Source organism: Aulonocara sp. 'chitande type north' Nkhata Bay, linkage group LG7, assembly GCF_057382095.1.
Source record: "Aulonocara sp. 'chitande type north' Nkhata Bay isolate Kocher_YH1m ecotype deep benthic linkage group LG7, A_spYH_male_GT1.1, whole genome shotgun sequence".
Taxonomy (NCBI): Eukaryota; Metazoa; Chordata; class Actinopteri; order Cichliformes; family Cichlidae; genus Aulonocara; species Aulonocara sp. 'chitande type north' Nkhata Bay.
In genome coordinates this window covers 38020605-38039082 of record NC_141350.1, presented here as the reverse complement: position 1 = coordinate 38039082, position 18478 = coordinate 38020605, and the positions used below count along the sequence as shown (strand labels likewise).

General features: G+C 38.1%; 1 protein-coding gene across 4 annotated transcripts in view; it reads right to left on the bottom strand.

Annotated features, from left to right (window-relative positions):
* Positions 1-72: 72 nt before the first annotated feature.
* The window catches only part of unc13bb (unc-13 homolog Bb (C. elegans)), a 63712-nt gene continuing 45306 nt past the window's right edge, over positions 73-18478 (bottom strand). For all 4 annotated transcript variants that reach the window (XM_086300278.1, XM_086300279.1, XM_086300280.1 and 1 more), the window contains 36 exons: positions 17581-17655; positions 17159-17378; positions 16698-16925; positions 16467-16608; positions 16084-16253; positions 14324-14439; positions 13698-13861; positions 13054-13204; positions 12831-12899; positions 12554-12643; positions 12241-12378; positions 11985-12115; positions 11681-11766; positions 10364-10490; positions 10117-10213; positions 9724-9867; positions 9150-9227; positions 8921-8998; positions 8732-8752; positions 8210-8251; positions 8040-8072; positions 6322-6345; positions 6122-6175; positions 5789-5803; positions 5582-5602; positions 5439-5465; positions 4379-4467; positions 4139-4285; positions 3718-3841; positions 3574-3627; positions 3348-3425; positions 2990-3137; positions 2716-2772; positions 2388-2480; positions 2119-2278; positions 73-1799 (listed from right to left, as the gene is read on the bottom strand). In XM_086300278.1, coding sequence (XP_086156404.1) covers positions 1514-1799; positions 2119-2278; positions 2388-2480; positions 2716-2772; positions 2990-3137; positions 3348-3425; positions 3574-3627; positions 3718-3841; positions 4139-4285; positions 4379-4467; positions 5439-5465; positions 5582-5602; positions 5789-5803; positions 6122-6175; positions 6322-6345; positions 8040-8072; positions 8210-8251; positions 8732-8752; positions 8921-8998; positions 9150-9227; positions 9724-9867; positions 10117-10213; positions 10364-10490; positions 11681-11766; positions 11985-12115; positions 12241-12378; positions 12554-12643; positions 12831-12899; positions 13054-13204; positions 13698-13861; positions 14324-14439; positions 16084-16253; positions 16467-16608; positions 16698-16925; positions 17159-17378; positions 17581-17655 — 3777 coding nt within the window. In that variant the 3' untranslated portion in view covers positions 73-1513. The remainder of the gene's footprint in view (positions 1800-2118; positions 2279-2387; positions 2481-2715; positions 2773-2989; positions 3138-3347; positions 3426-3573; positions 3628-3717; positions 3842-4138; positions 4286-4378; positions 4468-5438; positions 5466-5581; positions 5603-5788; positions 5804-6121; positions 6176-6321; positions 6346-8039; positions 8073-8209; positions 8252-8731; positions 8753-8920; positions 8999-9149; positions 9228-9723; positions 9868-10116; positions 10214-10363; positions 10491-11680; positions 11767-11984; positions 12116-12240; positions 12379-12553; positions 12644-12830; positions 12900-13053; positions 13205-13697; positions 13862-14323; positions 14440-16083; positions 16254-16466; positions 16609-16697; positions 16926-17158; positions 17379-17580; positions 17656-18478) is intronic.

Sequence of the window (18478 nt, the reverse complement as noted above, 5' to 3'; positions counted from 1 at the left end):
TTGCTGTAAGCCAAAGGAAATACAAGGGCTTTAAAAAAAAGCAATTAAAAAAAGAAAACAAAACAAAGCAAAAAAAGATTACTTTTCTTTATTTATTATCTTTTCATCAAAGTAAGGCCACTCCAAAGAGTAGAAGAAAACAGGACAGAATTATATATGTAAACTTTAAATATTTGTCCAGATATGCAGATTTTATTTTTTGGAAGAAAGTTCAACATCTACTATTTCTAAATGAATAATTCAACAAGACAATTATCTCTTAAATCAAGGACACACATGGTTACCTTGGTTATTAATTGCATGACAAGCACTTGCTTGTCACTTTTAGTTTGAGGGTGTGTATTTCAACTTGTTATGAAGCTGCAATTCAGGCCCAATTTAGGCTACATCAGCAGCTTAGACCAACCACTGTGCAAATCCTTTGACACTGTCGTGGTAAATACGTCCATTTTTGGTGGTAAACAATAATTCCATCACAAGTTTTGAAACACAAAAATAAATACGTATAAAAAAAATAAATAAAATGGTTACACCATCATGGTTATACTAGGCTACATGAGCTAAATAAAGATGGCTCAAATAGCACTCTTGTTAAACTTCCACAGTGAATTTTCATGAGGATTTTAGTTAAACCTTATTGTTACTGATTTTTATTCCCTCAGGTTTTATATCTAGCTATTCCTTTTCCCAGGGAAATAGGGCTGGAAACTTCACATGGCAAGGCACACATTAAACCAATTAATCCTTCAAATTGATCTGTGAAATTAGCAAAATTAAGGTTTGTTACTTTAAGTACCTTCATTTCACAAAGTATGTCAGTACTTGACCAGGATTGTGTCCTAGCTAGTGCTCGTTCATTCATCAAACAAAACACTCCTTTATAAGATAAAACATAGTATTTTCACATTTACCCAAACCATCACCCAAGGAGATAGAGAATATGGTTTTTAAAAGCCTACTTCACACATTCACAGTTTGCAGAGTGTAAGGCATAAAACACTTGGCCACAGTTTGGGGTGAGGTGGGGTTATTGCACAATCTCTGCACCAGGGAAGTGCAGAGATTTGTTTGGCCCTTCAACAGGACCTGGCATCATCTGTTCCCTTGAGGCTATGACATGCTCACCGTGCCGCTCCGGCTGATGACAAAGGAGCTACAAATAAGGTTAAATAGCTGAGTAAGTGGTCACTAACCTGTGAAACAGCTGTTGAGTGTGAAGCTTGAGTGAGCCAGCATTTATGTGGCTGTTTGCTGAAAAGCAAATAATATGGATGTTTGAGGAACACTGCAAAGTGACTGTTGGTCAAAAAACAAACAAACAAACAAACAAACAAAAAAAAAACCCAAGGTGAGAACATAGCAGTGATGTAAGAGAAATGGCAACCCACTACCAAACAGTCAACAGCAGCTAAGACACATCACAGGTCCAAGAAAGAGTCCACATGTTCATCTACAATAAAACTCGGAGAGGATTTTCCATCCTTTTGTTTTCCGTCTTGTTCTCCGGATATCCTCATCTGCCCTCCTCTGCTGATCGAGTTTCTGACTTCAACCTCACAAATTCCTTGGCCACATCATCATTGGACCTTTGAGACAGGATTCGCAAGGCAGTGAGGCCTGTGTCGTCCATGTATATACGCTGTCCAAGGGGGCACCAGCAGGCGCAGTTGCCTTTCTCCATGATGTCTCTTAATTGCAGCACGACCAAACCCACCACCCGGTCGGCACGACCAAAACAGTAATCTTTGACGCATGCTTGCAACTCATAGCACTCAAAGCCATCTTGGTTACCCAGAACACTGTGAAGAGAGAACAGAGCGTTACGTGCTTTGAGTTCTCCAACAGCTTAATGGTGTATCTGTCAGCTTAAAGCTGCAAAAGACTTTCAGGTAGTGTCTCAACATCAATGACCCACTGACATGATTTTATATTTACTTTTCTAGTGGAAATCAATCAAAATATTGTTGTGCAAATCCCCGAATGGACATATACATTTTACATATAGATTTGAATTACATATGAGCTGCAGCCAAAATTAGTCTTTCCAAGTTTTTCTGTTTTGCTTATTTTTTCATAAACTGCAAAATCTGGAGGAAAAAAACCCCCAAATGGACTTACAAATGGAAGGTTTCATTGAACTTGGGAGACCAGCTGTTGTTCTTGGACTTGGTCTGGAACTTCCGTTTCTTGTCACTGAGGTGAGGACCGATCATGGTGATCTCCACAAAGGGTCTGAACATGCCAGACGTCTGCCATTTTAAGTCACTGGCCCCCACAACTGTAGTAATAAATGCGCAACATGATAATGTTGTCAGCTGAAGAGCAAATGTTGCTTAAAATGCCACATTTTTTACATCACTTTAAAAAAAAAAAAAACTCAGACTGACCTTTAACAGTAACTTTCCTCTCTCCACTCTTTGGATGAGTATAAAGCTCAATGTGGATACACACCTCTCCAATTGGTTTGTCCACACCTGATCCTAATTTTCATGAAAACACACACACGTTAAGTAAGTTTACATGTGACCACATGTAGGCAAAATACAGAAAAGAAAAGAAAACCAAGTAATAACGCAGGGTCAGGATGGAAGGGAAATGCAGATGCAGAGGATGGGTAAGGAATGACCTACCAACAGAATGACAAAACCAAATTGTGCAAAAGGAGACTGTGTGGGGAAGAAAGGGAGGTTGGCAGTTGATTTCAATGAAACCTACCCCTGCTGGGTTGTATTTTTTCATTGGAAGTTAACCTAATACCCTTTCCATTGTGCACTGGCACAGAGGCAGCACAGGAGATAAAGAGAAGACAGCAATGATACATCAACAAGTTCCAGCATCAACAACACATAAAAAAAAGAAAAGAAAAAAAAAATGGAGCAATTGGTGAAAGGACCTTTCTAATCATGAGCACATAGCACCCTCTGCTGGTTTATCTTTGGTAAGGCTTTCCTTCTGTACCTTTTTACTATTAGATACTTTTATCAGTTACCTTGTGCTTGTTGTGTGGTCACAAACGTCTTGATGAGTGTGTCTGTTGTCTGAGTATAGAGGGACAGAGCGTGGCGGAGTGAGGACAGCTCAGGACTCTTCTCTAGGAAGGCCTTCTTCAGCCCATTCCCTCCTGCATGGAAATATTGCTGCAAAGAGACACAGGGTGAGTTAGGTCATAAATATTTAGATGCACAGCTGCAAGCATCCAATATTTTGTTTCATAATATTCTGACATCTTTTACAGCAAAATAAAAAGTTTAGTAATGAATTAATGAATAAATAGCAGATATAAATAGCAGATGAAGCTAATCTGAGACAGCATCCTAATGAAACCAAAACCCAGAGTACAAACTGACCTTAATTGTGTCCAGTGCCACATCCATGACAGCACACTGCCTGGGGGACAGGCTTTTAGCCTCCCCTGCCATGTGATCCTACACAGCCAAATGGTGAGCAAAAAGGTGAAATAAAAATACTTACACTCTTAGTAAGCACATTTTGTGGACACTTCTTTAAATTAGGGTAACACCGAAGCCCATTTGAGGACACTTATTGTTCAGATATGTGGAGGCAATATGATACCTTGAGTTTGGAGAGCTGACCCAGTTCTTTTGCAGCTGAGAGAATCTGTGCTCCCTGGAATATAATTTTAAAAAAATTTTTTATGTATGAAAAAAGTTAATAATTTTGTAATATTAGAAATAGGCAAAGTCAATGCTGACTCACAAAGGTATCATTGCCCTGTGGCAGGACAATAGTCTTCTCCAGGCTGGTCATTACAATCCTCCATAGCTCCTTGAGCACACGCTTCAATACAGTCTTCTCACACACAGTAGCAAACAGTGTCAGTCTGCAAGAACACACACATAGACGTTGTAAACATACTCTCACAAGTGCTTGTATTATTCCTTTTAAACATATAAACAATACTGAGAAGTCATTCATGAATGGAAAAAAATATGTCTTTTAGCAAAAATGCACAATTAACAGTTTTGCAGTTGCAAAAACGTCTTTTTTGCTCTGAAAAAACATTTTACCAAATTAATTAATCACCAAATTATCTCAGCAAAAAAAAAAAAAATTAGACTACAGGACAATTCAATGAATAAACAGAAAACACCGTAGTTTGGCTAAAACAACTACTCACTTTCCATCCAGGAAGTCCATGAGTGGCCGTAGCATGTTGTCAGAGTCAGCCTCCACCTGGTTTTTGTTGTTGGCATTGACTGGTCCTTTGATCTGGTACAGCAAAGATGCCATTTGTCGCATACACTCGCTGATGCGAGTCTGGAAACTGGAATTAAAATAAATAAATAAATACATTATCAATCAGCACAAATGTGTGTTAGCTTTCACAGTTGTATACACACCAGTACAATGTACATACCTGTTCCCAAAGGTTCTACTTAGATCATCCAGCACATTGTTCAGCCTCACCTGCAGGTCATTCAGCAAGTCACAAGCCTCTGTGTCCATCTAAAGACAAGCAAAGACATCATATGCCCAGGAGGGATAATGAATCATTTTGACTGAGGCTTTTGTGTTGCGCATATGGTATAAGAAGAGCTCTGAAATATTTTGGCAGAAAAAAGTTTTTGAAACTTTGAAAATCAAGCATATTCAACTGAATGTAGAATGGAGGTGCCAGGTTTTCCAGTGAATGGAATTCCTGGAACCATCAACCAGCAGTTCATATAAGAGTTTCAATCTGACATTTGCAACTTTGGGCCAAAATAGCACAAATTACCTTTGAACCTCTAAAAGCTGCACTTCACAGTAAAAGCCAAGAAGCAGTGAATGGCAGCACGATTTTAAGATTTTCATGGAAACCTGAATAGCTTGTGGGTGTTATGCAGCTTTTTTCAAGTTGTAAAATGTCTGTATTCCATCCTCCTGCAGCACAGTAATTTCAATATCAGACACCCTTGAAAAAGAAATTACACACGCATACATCAGAGCAATCACACTTTTTTCACAGCAGTCTTCAACTTTCCAGAGGTGGAACATTTACACCCCCCCCCCCCCCCCCCCAAAAAAAAAAAATGTAGTAGATGTATTGCAAGCAATAAGACTTACAAGGACAGGCTGAAGGGAAAAAGTAGGGAAAAAATTCTTGAATTACTGTAACTCAAGTATATCTGACTCAGGTATAACTGAGGCATCATCTAAATTAGCACTGCCTGGAGGGGAGCTAAGCCATATGGATGAAGCCATGGTGTGGCTCATTAAGTCAATGATTCAATGGCCTTTTGATTCATGGCTTGTCAGGGTTAGGTAGCACCATTAGTGAGAATAAACAGAGGGTTGTGCTAAGCACCGTGATGAGAGGCTGCAGGGAAGGAAAGGCGCTAGGAATGAATTGATGCTGCATATGCTGCATTTTTTTTTCCAGCTTTTGGCGTGTATGGAAATATTCACAATGGATGTGTCTGTGTACCTACACTCACCTTTTTGTCTTCAAATGCATTTTCAGTCTACATTGGCACAGAAAGGTGAAGATAACCACGGTTAATAACGGAATAATTTATAATACCTGGGAAACTACAAGAGGTTGATTCCACAAGGTGTTGTGGAAAAAAGGATTGCCTACCTTTTCTACTGGTGCATCCATCTTTGTGTGATGGGAATGTTTGTTTGTTTTTTATTAGAGATAAACAAAAGTTTAAAAAAAATGGTCAAAAAACTTTTTTTCCCCCCCCCTTTTTCAACCAGGCAAATAATATGTATAAAAATTTAAATTCAACTATAAATACTGAAAGTTTTTCAAAGTGAAAAAGTGTGTGATATTGATACCCACCTTCTCCATGTCAGACTATTGCATTAAAAAAGGGGAAATTGCAAAGAAAAAACAAGAATTAAAGGAAAGCAATAGCAGAAGACTCCGAAATGCTTTAACAGGGAATAAGAGCAGGTTTGCAGAGAACCAGGGAAAATGCCACTGGAAGATTCCCACCCCAACTGATGACACAAACTCAATCAACTCCACTATGATCAACACAAGGAACTGTTGTTGCAGTAGGACTGATTATGACTGCCGTTGCTGGGAGTAGGCACAGTACAATGGGGGAATAGGAGCACAAGAATGACTTGAAAGTGAATGAAGTTAAAACTATTCTGGACTGCAACAAACCTCAGCCTCTATTTTCTCCCTTATTTCCTCTTCCTCTTCCTCACTCTCCTCAAACTATGAGTGGTGGTTAAAAGACAACACACAAAATATGTAAGGCTCATCATTACCCGCCACACCATATTAAAAAAAGAAAAAAAGACTTTTCTTCCAAGTGAGTATATGCAGGCATGTAAACATGTATACATATACATTGGACTTGCCTCCCATTCTAATGTAGAGTTGAGCTAGAAAAAGAGAAAACAAAAGACATGACTTTGACTTTACTCTGTGCAAAGAAATAGATTTTCCATAATTACAGAAGTTCACTTCAATGAATGAAGAGCTGAACTGGACTGTAAAAAAGAGTGAGTGCTTTATTAGCCAACTAGCAAGAGAGTAATGGGTAAAATAAGCTAAAAAATATTCATATTAAGACTTTCCTAGTTAAAGTTTCCTAGTCCGCAAAAGAAATGTCTTTATTTTGATACCAACTTTGTGTTAATTTAAGTAAATGGGGCAGTAGCAACACCACATTTTGCTGCATTTAGTTTATCAGACAGTTAAGCTCAGTAGCTATCCATTGTGGCTTTCTTTCTATTGAATTTGTGGTAATTTGTTGTCGATAAGGTATTGCTAAATGGAATATTTATGCTAAATTAATATTTTTTTAATTAACTGTTAATTTGTTATCACTATTATATTGGTTTTACAGTAAAATATCACATATTATTTATGTAATTGCATTAAGAGACATGAAGCAAAATACAAGTACCTGTTATTTCTAGTCAATATTGTAAATAATCATAATAATTCACAATACAGGTTACCTGCCTATTATTACTACCACATGGGTTAAAGTAGGTGATAAAAAGGTGGTGGTAAATATGATTAGATTAGATAGATTGGATTAGATGAAACTGTATTTATCCCTTGGGTAGGTTCCTCTGGAAAATTCTGTTTCCAGTAGCACAGCACTGACAGAAGTTGCAGAATGTGAGCAGAAATATACCATATATACACATGTATATATATCAATATAACAAATATAGCAAATCCGTCAGTGACCCATCACAGTCAAGGAATAAGATTTTGTAATAATATTATGCAAATTATTTTCCTTTTACTCAATATTCAGTGATGTAATTAATGGAAGTGCCAGTCTGAGACACCTGCACACACAGAGCATTCACTATGTTTCAGTTAATGCCTTTCATCTATGATTATGTTGAGGAATCACCCTAAAAATAAACACGACAATCAAACTACAAAAACAAACGCACCAATGAAGGTCAAGAACTGTAATATATGCGCAACACGCGCAGGCAAGTAGATGTGCACACATTAACAGCTACAGGCTAACACGTCATTAGACGCAAAGTTCACCAAAGCAGCTTGGAAGGAGACCACAATTAAAACGTTTGTAAAAGCAAACACAATAACACACTCAAATGACCTTAACCAAGCTGAATAGACTTACTTCAAAGAAGCTAACAAAGGCTAAAAGTAACTAGAACGTTGTTATTTGTATCTTTTTTTTTTTTACAACGTTTAACATCTTCTTATATTTTAAAAAGATTTTATAACAAAGAGAAGATGTTTCTGTTTGTATATGCTCAGTGATAGTTCTTAGAAAAAACAAATGGAATCAGCAGGTTACACTTATATTAAAAAAAGGAATCACCCCCAAAATTGCAACCGATCTACAAGCTAAGGAAGCTAAATCAACATTCACTGTGACACACAAGAGCTTTGAGAGGGTACTTCAGCTACTCTGCATGATAAAGGAAGGTTGTGGACTACATAAGATTATGACACTACTGGTTTAAAGTAAATATTGCACAATGTAAACTACAGGCTAACAAGACTGAACTATGATATATTACAATAAATTTAATTATTGATTAGTTAAAGTCTAACTGCTGCAATCCACAATACCCACCGGAGCCTTTGCTTCATCCTCAATTGCAACCTGCTACTCAAGCCACAGCATAAAGGAAATAATCAATACGGTGCTCCACAGCACACCATGAAAATGATTTAATTATATTAGAAAGATGTACATTTATATGGATAAATATCCACCCTGACCAGACTATATTGGAACTGTACCTCTTCTTCTTCTTCCTCCTCCTCTTCTATGATTTCATTTTGCTTCAATTGTAAAGTGAAAACATTTGGTTGAAATATAGGCTACAGCATCCCACAGCTATCATCCTACGATCACTCCAACAGTATAAGTTAAGTAAAATTTTTTTAAAAAGGGTTCCATATAGCTATGATACTGCATGCAGAAATGTTGTAGGGAATGAAGGCAGTGGGGAGGTAACAGCTAGGAGAAAAGTTATTGATTTTCAATGCTCTAGCTACAATATTGATATGGAGGACATGACTAAATTAAGTCTCTGCTTCAATACTCTGTCTATTAAGAAGCATAGGGCTAACCACTGTAACCACTGATCTAGGGCTACACTTTCACTGACAGCTTCACATCAGGCATTAAGCATACAGATCTGAATATAAGATAATATTCAAAGCGTAAGCAAATGCTACTATGTCACATCTTAACACATCTTAATCCATTAACATTTGCCATTTACTTTAAATTAGCTAAACTACCACTACTGTACGCACCAATGCTTCTTGTATTGCAATCTGACACATGAAAGACACAAATGCAACTGTTGTACAGCAAATTTAAAATGTAATTTCATGAATGACTGATGTTTTTCTTTTTTTCTACACGAGTGACGCTACCAATTTATTAACAAAACCGGATACCATCATGCATCATGTCTTCATATCCATCATATTTAGACTCACCTGTTTGGCACCCATTGACTCAAACATCTTTTCCAGCTGGATTCTTAACTGCTGAACATTATTCATTAATACACAGGGCTACAAGAAGACAGAGAGAGACGTTAAGAGTGATTTTGTGATCTTTTTTTATGTATCATGTCCAATGTAATAAATGTTTTTTCAGCACAACTGGCAGAATTGGCTGAAAAAAACATGGCAGAAATTGGCAGGAAAAAAAAAAAAAACTTACAATCTTCTCTTTGTCAATATAAGATGGAAAATTCTTGGTCAGCATGGCACTGTACTGCAGAAGAACTTTGGCAATTGTCTGTAAAGACAGGTAGAAATAAAGGCATTTAAACGGCATTTACGAAAAAAAAAAAGCTATTTAAAATGAAATTTCTCTCTTATCTCTTCAAAGGGGGATAATCTTGTACTTCGGGGGTTTCGCTAATCAACATAAATATTCCAAAATGTGCTTTAATGTATTCTGTAGCAAGGAGACAAACAAATTCTAAAGTAGGACATTTTTCTCAGCAGACTTTTCCACAGGGGGGAACTGTTATGCCTAGTTCAACAATTCTTTTTAATCCAGCAATATAAAAATTCTCTTTTGCAAAAAGTCAAAATGTCCCACAAGACATTGCTATAGTGGTTTAATAATTTTTTCCCTCATATTTCGTGGTCATTTTTCAGAAACATTGGAAGTTTAAAGCAAATCTTTATTAATTCTAGAATTGTTAAACACAAATGCACACCATATTTCATGCAGCTCGATCAAGCTAGTTTGACTTTAAATGTCATCATCGGGTGGAGTACATTACCTTGGAAAAGCGGCGACTATACTGAGCCATGACCCTAGGATCAGGACATTCCAATTTCTTGATAATCTCAAAGCTCTGGTTGAGCTGGGTGAAGATGTCCACCACAGAGCAGGAGAACAGAGCATGCTCAGATGTCTGCTGGAACTGAGATGAGTGCACAAATGACACTTACTTCTTATCAACACTCATATAGTAGATAAAACAACATCTACAAGCAGAATGTTAAAGAACATCAACAAGATTTTAAAGCAGCTTTTTAATGTCCCCATGCTGATAGCATGGCTGTATCTGTAAACACAAAGATAACTTTTTTCAGTTCAGCACTATTTTAAATTAGAACCTCAAAGGTATCGTAGAGATATCATATCAAAGGGTAAGTTCTAGTTTTCTTACTCCATCTTTTTTGTCTCTTTCCAGAGCTCCATTCATAAATTCCATAGATACTTCCTCATTTTCGTCCAACCACTGTAGCACAAACTGCACAAACCATCTAAAAGTGAGAAATAAAGATTAGCAAATATGTTTTGTTTTTTTTAACACAGTTCCTTTTATCTTTGTTTAGATGGATTATCAAAGTCAAAAAAGGCAATAACATTTGCCTTTTCTTGTGCCTGTCACTGAAAAGGTCAAATGCACTTACGATGGGTAGTCTGGTACAACACCCTTAAACACTGGCAGCTCCTTGACATATTCATTGTAGAGCCACTTGACCTTGAAGTGCAGGTTCATGTAGTCTGTGCTCTTACACAGCCTGTGCTTCTCATGCTCTGCCGGTTTAAAAACATAAGGAGCCATATGAACTTAGGGATGTGAAGATTAAAGTCAACGTCCCCATTTTAGTAAAAGCTAATATAAGACAGCCAAAAGGTAAGGTGAAGCAATCATATGGTGCATATGGACATCTGAGTATTGTAACAAAACCTCAAAGAACCCCAATGCATACAACCCCCCCCCCCAAAAAAAAAAAACCCCACCTTAACATGAAATCGTTTCTAAATTCTAGTGTATGTCGTTGTTCTTCACTTAAATTCTGAATGAACTTGTAAAATAATTCTACAGTATCCTCTTATTAAAGGAAAAAAAAAAATCGGACTAATCCAAAAGCTTTCTTTGGGAAACATGTTCTCTGACGGCCTAATGCTCAACAAAGACGAAAGAACACACACACTAATCCCATTTTATGTATTTGCTCACTGTAGAATGTGGTGTGACTAAATTCTAAAAGTCTTTGCTTTATTCGCTTTGAATGTTTTTTCTGAGATGAGATGTATTAATATCAAGCAATGGCGTGGCCTGCTTGAACTGCAGCTACACAGATATAAGGTAGTAATACAATCAAAGACTGTGAGAACTTTAAAATGTTTACAAAATATTGATTAGCCTTAAAATGAGCAGATGCAGGTTCTTTTTTATTGACATGCTTAAAAATAACAGCTAGAGCTTTGAATCGTAAGCACTCAGTGTTTCGTCTCTGTAGCAAACTCTCCATCTATGAACTTTTCATGTTTATTCAGATTGAAAATAAAGAAGGCGCCACTTGTGTGTTTTGATGCATTTTGTGAAACAGATATTTCACACTAGTCTCTGTAGGGGATTCATTTTGAGGACAAGGGCTAGAATAAAAACCGGGTGTCTCTGAACACCAATAGCGCTGTGGAGTACAGTATAATAGAGAAAAAGTGCAGAGAGGCTCCAGGGACACATAAGCAGCTTTCAATCCTAGCACATTTATTATATTCTCTCCAACTTCTTCTGTTCCATTGTGTCATTGCTACCCCAGTATTTCCTCTCCCCTTCTGGTCATTTTAGGTTCCCAGAGCTTCTTTTCTCATATGCTTGTTATCACACCCTGACTCTCCAGCTTTTTCCTTTACTTCTAGCAGACAAACTACAGTGCACCTCCACAGTCTAACCCAGCAGAATAATCTTATAAAGAGTCCAGAATACCAAGACCTACCTTCCATTGCATACTTCATGTCCTGTGCAAACAATGTCCACATGACCTCTGCTGACACCTTTCCTACATTAAGTTCTTGAGGGAACCTGAGACAGATGGGAAGATGTGACAAGGTGAAACCTAGTGGATTCCTGAGTTTAATTAATGCAAGCATCCATAAAAATGTCCTAGATCTCTGGAAAAAGAATCAAGAAAAACATTTTGTTGAACTACTGCAGTTGAAGTAAAACCTAAAAATAAGGAGACCTGATTTTGATGTATTCAAGCGGCTTGAATATTTTAGGAGTAGAGTTGCATGACTCACTGGTTCAGTACAGGTGTGTAGGAGTTTCTGTCTTCTTCAATGATGGAAACAATGAGCATGATGAGTTTGGGCCAGAAGTCCAGATTCTTGATGCTTGGACCCTGCTCCTCCAGAGGAAGCTCCTCCTTGTTCTGAATAAAAACCAAAAGGAAAACAGTTAACATTATAGTCGCCCCTTTATTGAAACATTTATTCACCGGCCTGCTGCTACAGAGTCTGATAGCTGCACATTGTATCCTGCAGCTGTGTGACTCACCGTGTCCACAGGCTGGTATTGTCTGCTGTACAGCTCGTGGCAGTTATTGAAAATGTAGTCGTATGTAGAGTTGAGGCAAGCTTTGACACAATCCCTCACAACTTGACTGGCTCTGGGCGGAGACTGTAACTCCTGGACCTGGAAAGAAGATGAAGATAGCTACAGAGTCAGTAGATGACTGCAAACAAGGGATATTTTATCAACTTGTCAATATCTGGCAACAACTTCAAGGGAAAAAACATTCAAGTCAACAAACTGATAAGAAGATACTACAAAGCTGAACTACAGATAAAGAATATGCAATGTTACCTACCTTCATCCTGAAAAAGGTAATGCTGGTTAGAAGGTCAACAGTGGATTTCAGATCTTGCAGGCGATCCTTGCTGCTGGCAGGGAAGTGATTCTAAAGAAGAAAAACACGTTTAGTTTACAAGTTTTCACACTTTTCAAAGACTGTTGGCACAATTTGCACAAAAAATATTCATTGATCAGATGATGAAAAAATTCTTTTTTTTGTTTTTTACTGGCACAAAAATATTAGACATGTACATTTAGAAAACAAGACACTAGTAGTGATACAAGAATCTCACCCTATAACTAGAAAGGTCAATGCGTAAGGAGTTGTGCAGCTGGTCTAAGAGCTTGACAAAGCGTTCTTTCTGTATGGGAAGAAAAGGGGAAAAAACATGTTCCTATATTAGAAAGAAGTTTGGCAATCTATTTGTGCATAAAATGCAATAGCGAAGAAAGGAAGAGAAAATAAAACAAAACAAAGTACTTTACTGTGTCTGTGTGTGTGTCAGTAGTACAAACCCCAAAATTAGAAGCAGCAAAGCGGTCGGAGGCAGAAACATTGGTGGAGGCTGTTGTGTGGGCGTAGAAGGCATTGATATTGGCCAGCAGGGTGCTCATCACTGCAGGGACTCCAGGACACATGTACTTAGAAGACAGACAGGCAAAGTGCCTGCATAGAGTAGCAAATGCAAAGCTTGGTAAGTACTTGGGTGGGAGGCCTTAAGACTTCTTCAACAATGTGTACCTGCTTACACTTTGTTGCAATAATGTCAGCATCCAGTTCAAATACCTTTATTTGGACAGTCTGCATGTACTACAGGCTCTTGTTTTCACGTGACAATTTCTATTAGGAATTGTCGTGCTATCTGCCCATCACCTACCTGACACATTTAGACTGAATAATAGCCCACTGAAGCATTTTTCTGCGAATGATTGACCTAGCTAATAGTCATCTGTATGGATGATGACACTGCAGTGAGACACATCCATCCTCACCCTGTTTATAATTGACTGTACCTCATCTGAAGGCCAGAGAATGACAATGGCACCAAGAGGTTTATTGATATGACCTCAAAAGACAGGGAAAGGAACATGGGGAATAAAGAGGTAACACATATTGACAGGTAAGAAGACAGTCCAATTCACTGTGTTTTTAGACTCACGTCATGGCCTGGTAGATGGACTCAATCCCATAGCGCATGGCAAACTCATCCACTACTTCCTGTCCCACATCATCAAAGTAGACTTTCCAAGAATCGTCTCCACGAGCCTCTGGAATTTTTACCACACCTTGACCAAGTACATCAGTTGAATGATGGAACAAGTTCTGTAATGGGAAGAAATGGACAGACTTGATCTAATTCACATGAACTTCAGAGCTAACACTAAAGCGTGAGAAGTGATGGTAAAGTTATGGTGGCTTTTTACTGAAACAAATATGATGAGATTGTTGCAATTTACGCTTAATATTATTTTTACTGGATGTGTGTAGAATACAGACTTGAAAAGCTTTGGTTTGACAGATTATAGGATTTTCAGTTTCATAAGCACAGGTCCTTTAGCCCTGATTCAAAATTTGATTTGTTTTTTTCAGGGAAGAGGTTGGATTATGGAAATATCACTGTGCCTTTAATCCTGTCCAAATCTATCACGTCTGCAGTCAATCTGTGCAACACATTGAAACAGCTACAATAGTGGTTGCAACCACTTATGCAAACCCTTTGTGTGGAGAAGTTGCTGAATATCCAGCGTGTCTAGGTAATTAATCGTGATTCTGTGAATCATATACCTCATGCAAACAAGTGTACTGCACGTGATATGGAGCCACTTTCTCCTCTCCTTTGATCTCCACGTTGATTTGGAGGCGAATGGCACCAGACACAGCTGATTTGTCTGTCCTCTTCTCTGTATTTAAGTACAAAACAGTCAATCAGATGCACATCGGGAATGTCTTGATTCATAACTTGAGTCCAAATCTGTGACACCAAAGGCACTCTAAACTAGGTCTGTTAACACAACCCTAATCACAGACTATTAGCTTGGCAATTCTATTGTAAGGGCTTCTGTTTCTACAGTTTGATGGTCGTCCAGAGTCAGCGATGATAATAGAAGTCCTCCAGCTGATAGTGAGTGTAACAAAGGCAATGGGCTGCATGAGTCTGTGCCTGATAACAGAAGACATTTGAGCTAGAGTGTTTCTGGAGGTGGAGTTCTTGGCGGCTCACCCCTGCTATTTGCCCTGACAGGCAAATCATTTGGGGTAATTTGTACATGTCGCTAGAGTGGTCGATTTCCGACTGGAGTGCTGCTACTTGATAATCACATATCAGGAGGTGAAAGGAAGAGAGTCAGAGAGGGAGGGAGAAAGAGATAGTGAAAATGTTTTGTTTTTTCCCCCCTTTCTCTCATGAACTAGGTATATTACATCATTAATCATTAATTAAGCATTCAAATCCAATTCATAATAAAACCTATCAAAATAAATATTTGATCATACAGTTTTCAGGGAGATATTAAACCAAGCAAGTCAAATTTCCTAGCTTAAAAAAACAAACAAAAAAAACCCCACACAAAACAACAACAACGGTAGATTTATGGGCACATTCATATTCAGTGACAAGCTGTTGCACTTGAAGATTTATTACTGCTGCTGTCAGGTCAATTTTAGCACTTTAATCAAGTATGAACAAAAAAATGTGCTTAAGAAAAGTGAACACCTCACCCTTACATACAACATATGAAGAGATACGAAGACGCAGAGACAGTAATTCAGAAATATTATTCTAAAGACAACATTTGTTTGCCCACAAGACTGGGATTAGATTTTATCCTGAGAGGTATTCAAGCTACATATATTCATGCTGCACAACTAGTGCTCATGTAGACTAGCACACAGGCCTGAGAAATCAGATCCTGTATACTTGTTAATTATTTTGTTCAGGCATCATCCTAATGAAACTGCCTGCACACCCTAGGGATAGAATTGGGGGATTATCGTGAAACTTTTTCCTTAAAATTATCACAACTTCTTGCTAGCAGGGAGAAACTCATTTAAAATGTAATCAAATAAGCTAGTATTTTCATGCAGACCAACACAGGCCTTAGGGAAGCAACATGCCTGGGTATAAATATGTTTGCTGCAGGGAAAGGAGATGTGACTAATGAGGTACAAACAACAGACTGGACTTGCTGAAAGCAAGGCTTTTAGCGCCAAACAAAAACATACAGATGTGAAATTGATGTAACAAGCAGATGAGATCCAGGTTATAAACAGGCATGGTAACATGATACAAGGTGTGACCAAAAGATTGGGAGTAGATATTGGGAGTTTTAGTAGGTATTGATGCATTTAACAAAAAAGATAAATACATAAATAAATTTAGCTGAGCTTTACTTGAAAGTCATATTCACACTACCTCTCAGATTGCGCTGTCGAGGACCCATTATGACCACTTACACTGTGCGTTCTGTGACGCTGCCTCCCCTCCGCATATGCTATACAGTTTTCTTCATGATGTCTATTAAAAAAAGACAAGAAAGCCAACTGACCCAGGTTATACCAGACATCCATTTCTCCGCTCAGCGTTCGGACTTCAATGATGCTCTGTCCCAGGAAATCGTCAGATTCCCTCTTCAGACGCTGCTTCACTCTGGACTTGATGTCATCATCTTCATCCCACACTCGCACTTTGATTCGGTCTGAGGAATTGTGGCACTCACTAACAAAACAAAACAAAACAAAAAAAGGAGCAAAAAAGAAACATAAACTGAATAATATTAAGTTACAAGATGATAGATACTACAAGGGAGTAATTAAGGTGAGCACTTATAGCACTACTGATAACAAGCACTCAAGGAACAAAAACAAAACAAAAAACACAACAACCCCCCCCAAACAACTTTTTTGATTTCATAACCAAGAAACGACTCACAAATGGAACTTTTCCTCCCAGACTGGATTGAGGTTTCCATAGATGGTCTTTGTTCTCTTCTTGGTCTTGCCCACCTGAACAGTGACATACGGATCACTGGATCCTGTCTTGTCTTTTGCCTGAAGTCCTTGTGCACAAACAACTAACCAAGACATAAGAAACAATAAAAAATTACAGAGAGCACATGTAACATAGCTCCAAAGTTGTCGTTGAGCTGTGATGGCAAAATACCTGTGATTGTGATCTTGGCTGACCACTTTGACGTCCCATCCAATACGCTTTGTTTGATGGTTTTCATCTGCTGTGCATGGATGGCTTTGCTGATGACAAACACTTCCCTGATCAGCTCAAAGATTTCTGGTTTGTTCCTTTCCCTGATCTTCATCCTGTCCTTCATGGCCATGATGATATTTTGAGTGCGGTCTTCAGCTCCATGCTTAGAGCTCTTCTCTGCCGCACCTAAATATTTATTTAAAAAAAAAAAAGAAAAAACAGACCGAAAAGGCTTGAAACTAAAAAATATACATATGCCACTTCAGTGGTTACAAGTTAAATAAAAATGATTTTTAATGTGGGGAAAATATTCTTAAACATTTGAGACAAAATTGTAATGAAACAGCTTCCCGATAACGTAAAAATGTAGTTTCAGATCCCTGATGGAAACTTCTGTGAAACATTTCCTTAGTACTCACGCTGCAGACAGTCAGCATTCAGTAATTCTTGGCACTTTTCATGGCACTTGACACCACACTCAGAACAACGCATGCCTTGCCGTGCGATTCCCCACAGGAGCCCCTCACACTCATAGCAGTATGTAGGTGTAGTCGCTGTCCACACCTCGAAGTTATGTGGTGTGGTGCAAGATATGGGGTAGATAAGAGCCTGCAGGGTCTTCTTGTAGACATGATTTTTCTACAGAAGGAAGAAGATCTATTTTTAAAAGTCCTAATCCAGGGAAACAAAAACAAAAACAAAACCCTTATCAGTTATAAGGATGTGCTTATGCTGAAAGGCCGATGGAGTCACAACCATGAAAACTGTGTCACTGGGAAGTTTTTGAAACCGACAATCTCCAAGATGCAAAGCAGAAGTTTTTTTTCCCCCGCATACTCACCAGCTCCTCATCCTTAATTGATGATCGAGCAGCCATTGCAGATGCGATTCCTGCCTTCCTGGCTTGGACAAGGGACTGAACAACATGACAAATACAAAGAAAAAAAAAAATCAGCAAAGTTTGTGTACAAAGTCAAAACAACCCACAACCAAGCACACTGAAAAACAGTTCTGCAACAATAAAAGTCAATATAGTTAAAAGGTTTGAGGGGTTAGTTATAAAGGTGGTTAATAGAATTGTTATTATCTTTATTCTATGAACTTGATGAACACTTACCATATGGTGAGAACCCATGTGAGTATTATTAGTACCAAGCAAGTTAGCCCAAAGTCAACATTATAAAACATAGACAGGCCTTTGTTAGTAGTTTATTCTATCCAGTCAATTTGATCAAAAAGAAGAAAAACAACGTTAACCAAAAGGTGAGGGAATGACCTGTTAGCAATGTATTTTGATGGGAATGTTGAATAGAAAGAAAAGTAACCCAGGACCAAAAGGACACATGCAAATGTCTTCAATTGTAATAAACAGGAAGTATGGCAGAGATCAACATACTATGCCTGGTGACTACTGTTAACTGTCCTAGTTTATTTTGTACTTCAGTAGAAAAGGGAGTGTCAACTAGGTTCTATAACTTACCATAGCCTGACCAAGGAGAGTGAATGCATTCAAGAGAGTTGTGGGGAATAATTTTGGGTTTAAGAGAGGAGGGAGAGAGACATTAGCAGGCTGATTTCATATTTGTCTCCATTCTTTGAAACAACTCCATCCCAAATTCAGTGTAAAAGAAAAACTAACAAACAAACAAAAACTATTGTTGTACTGGTCTCATTTACAGAAACACTCACAGTAAAGAACAAAACAAACTGAATGAGATACAAAATACGGTGTATTTATA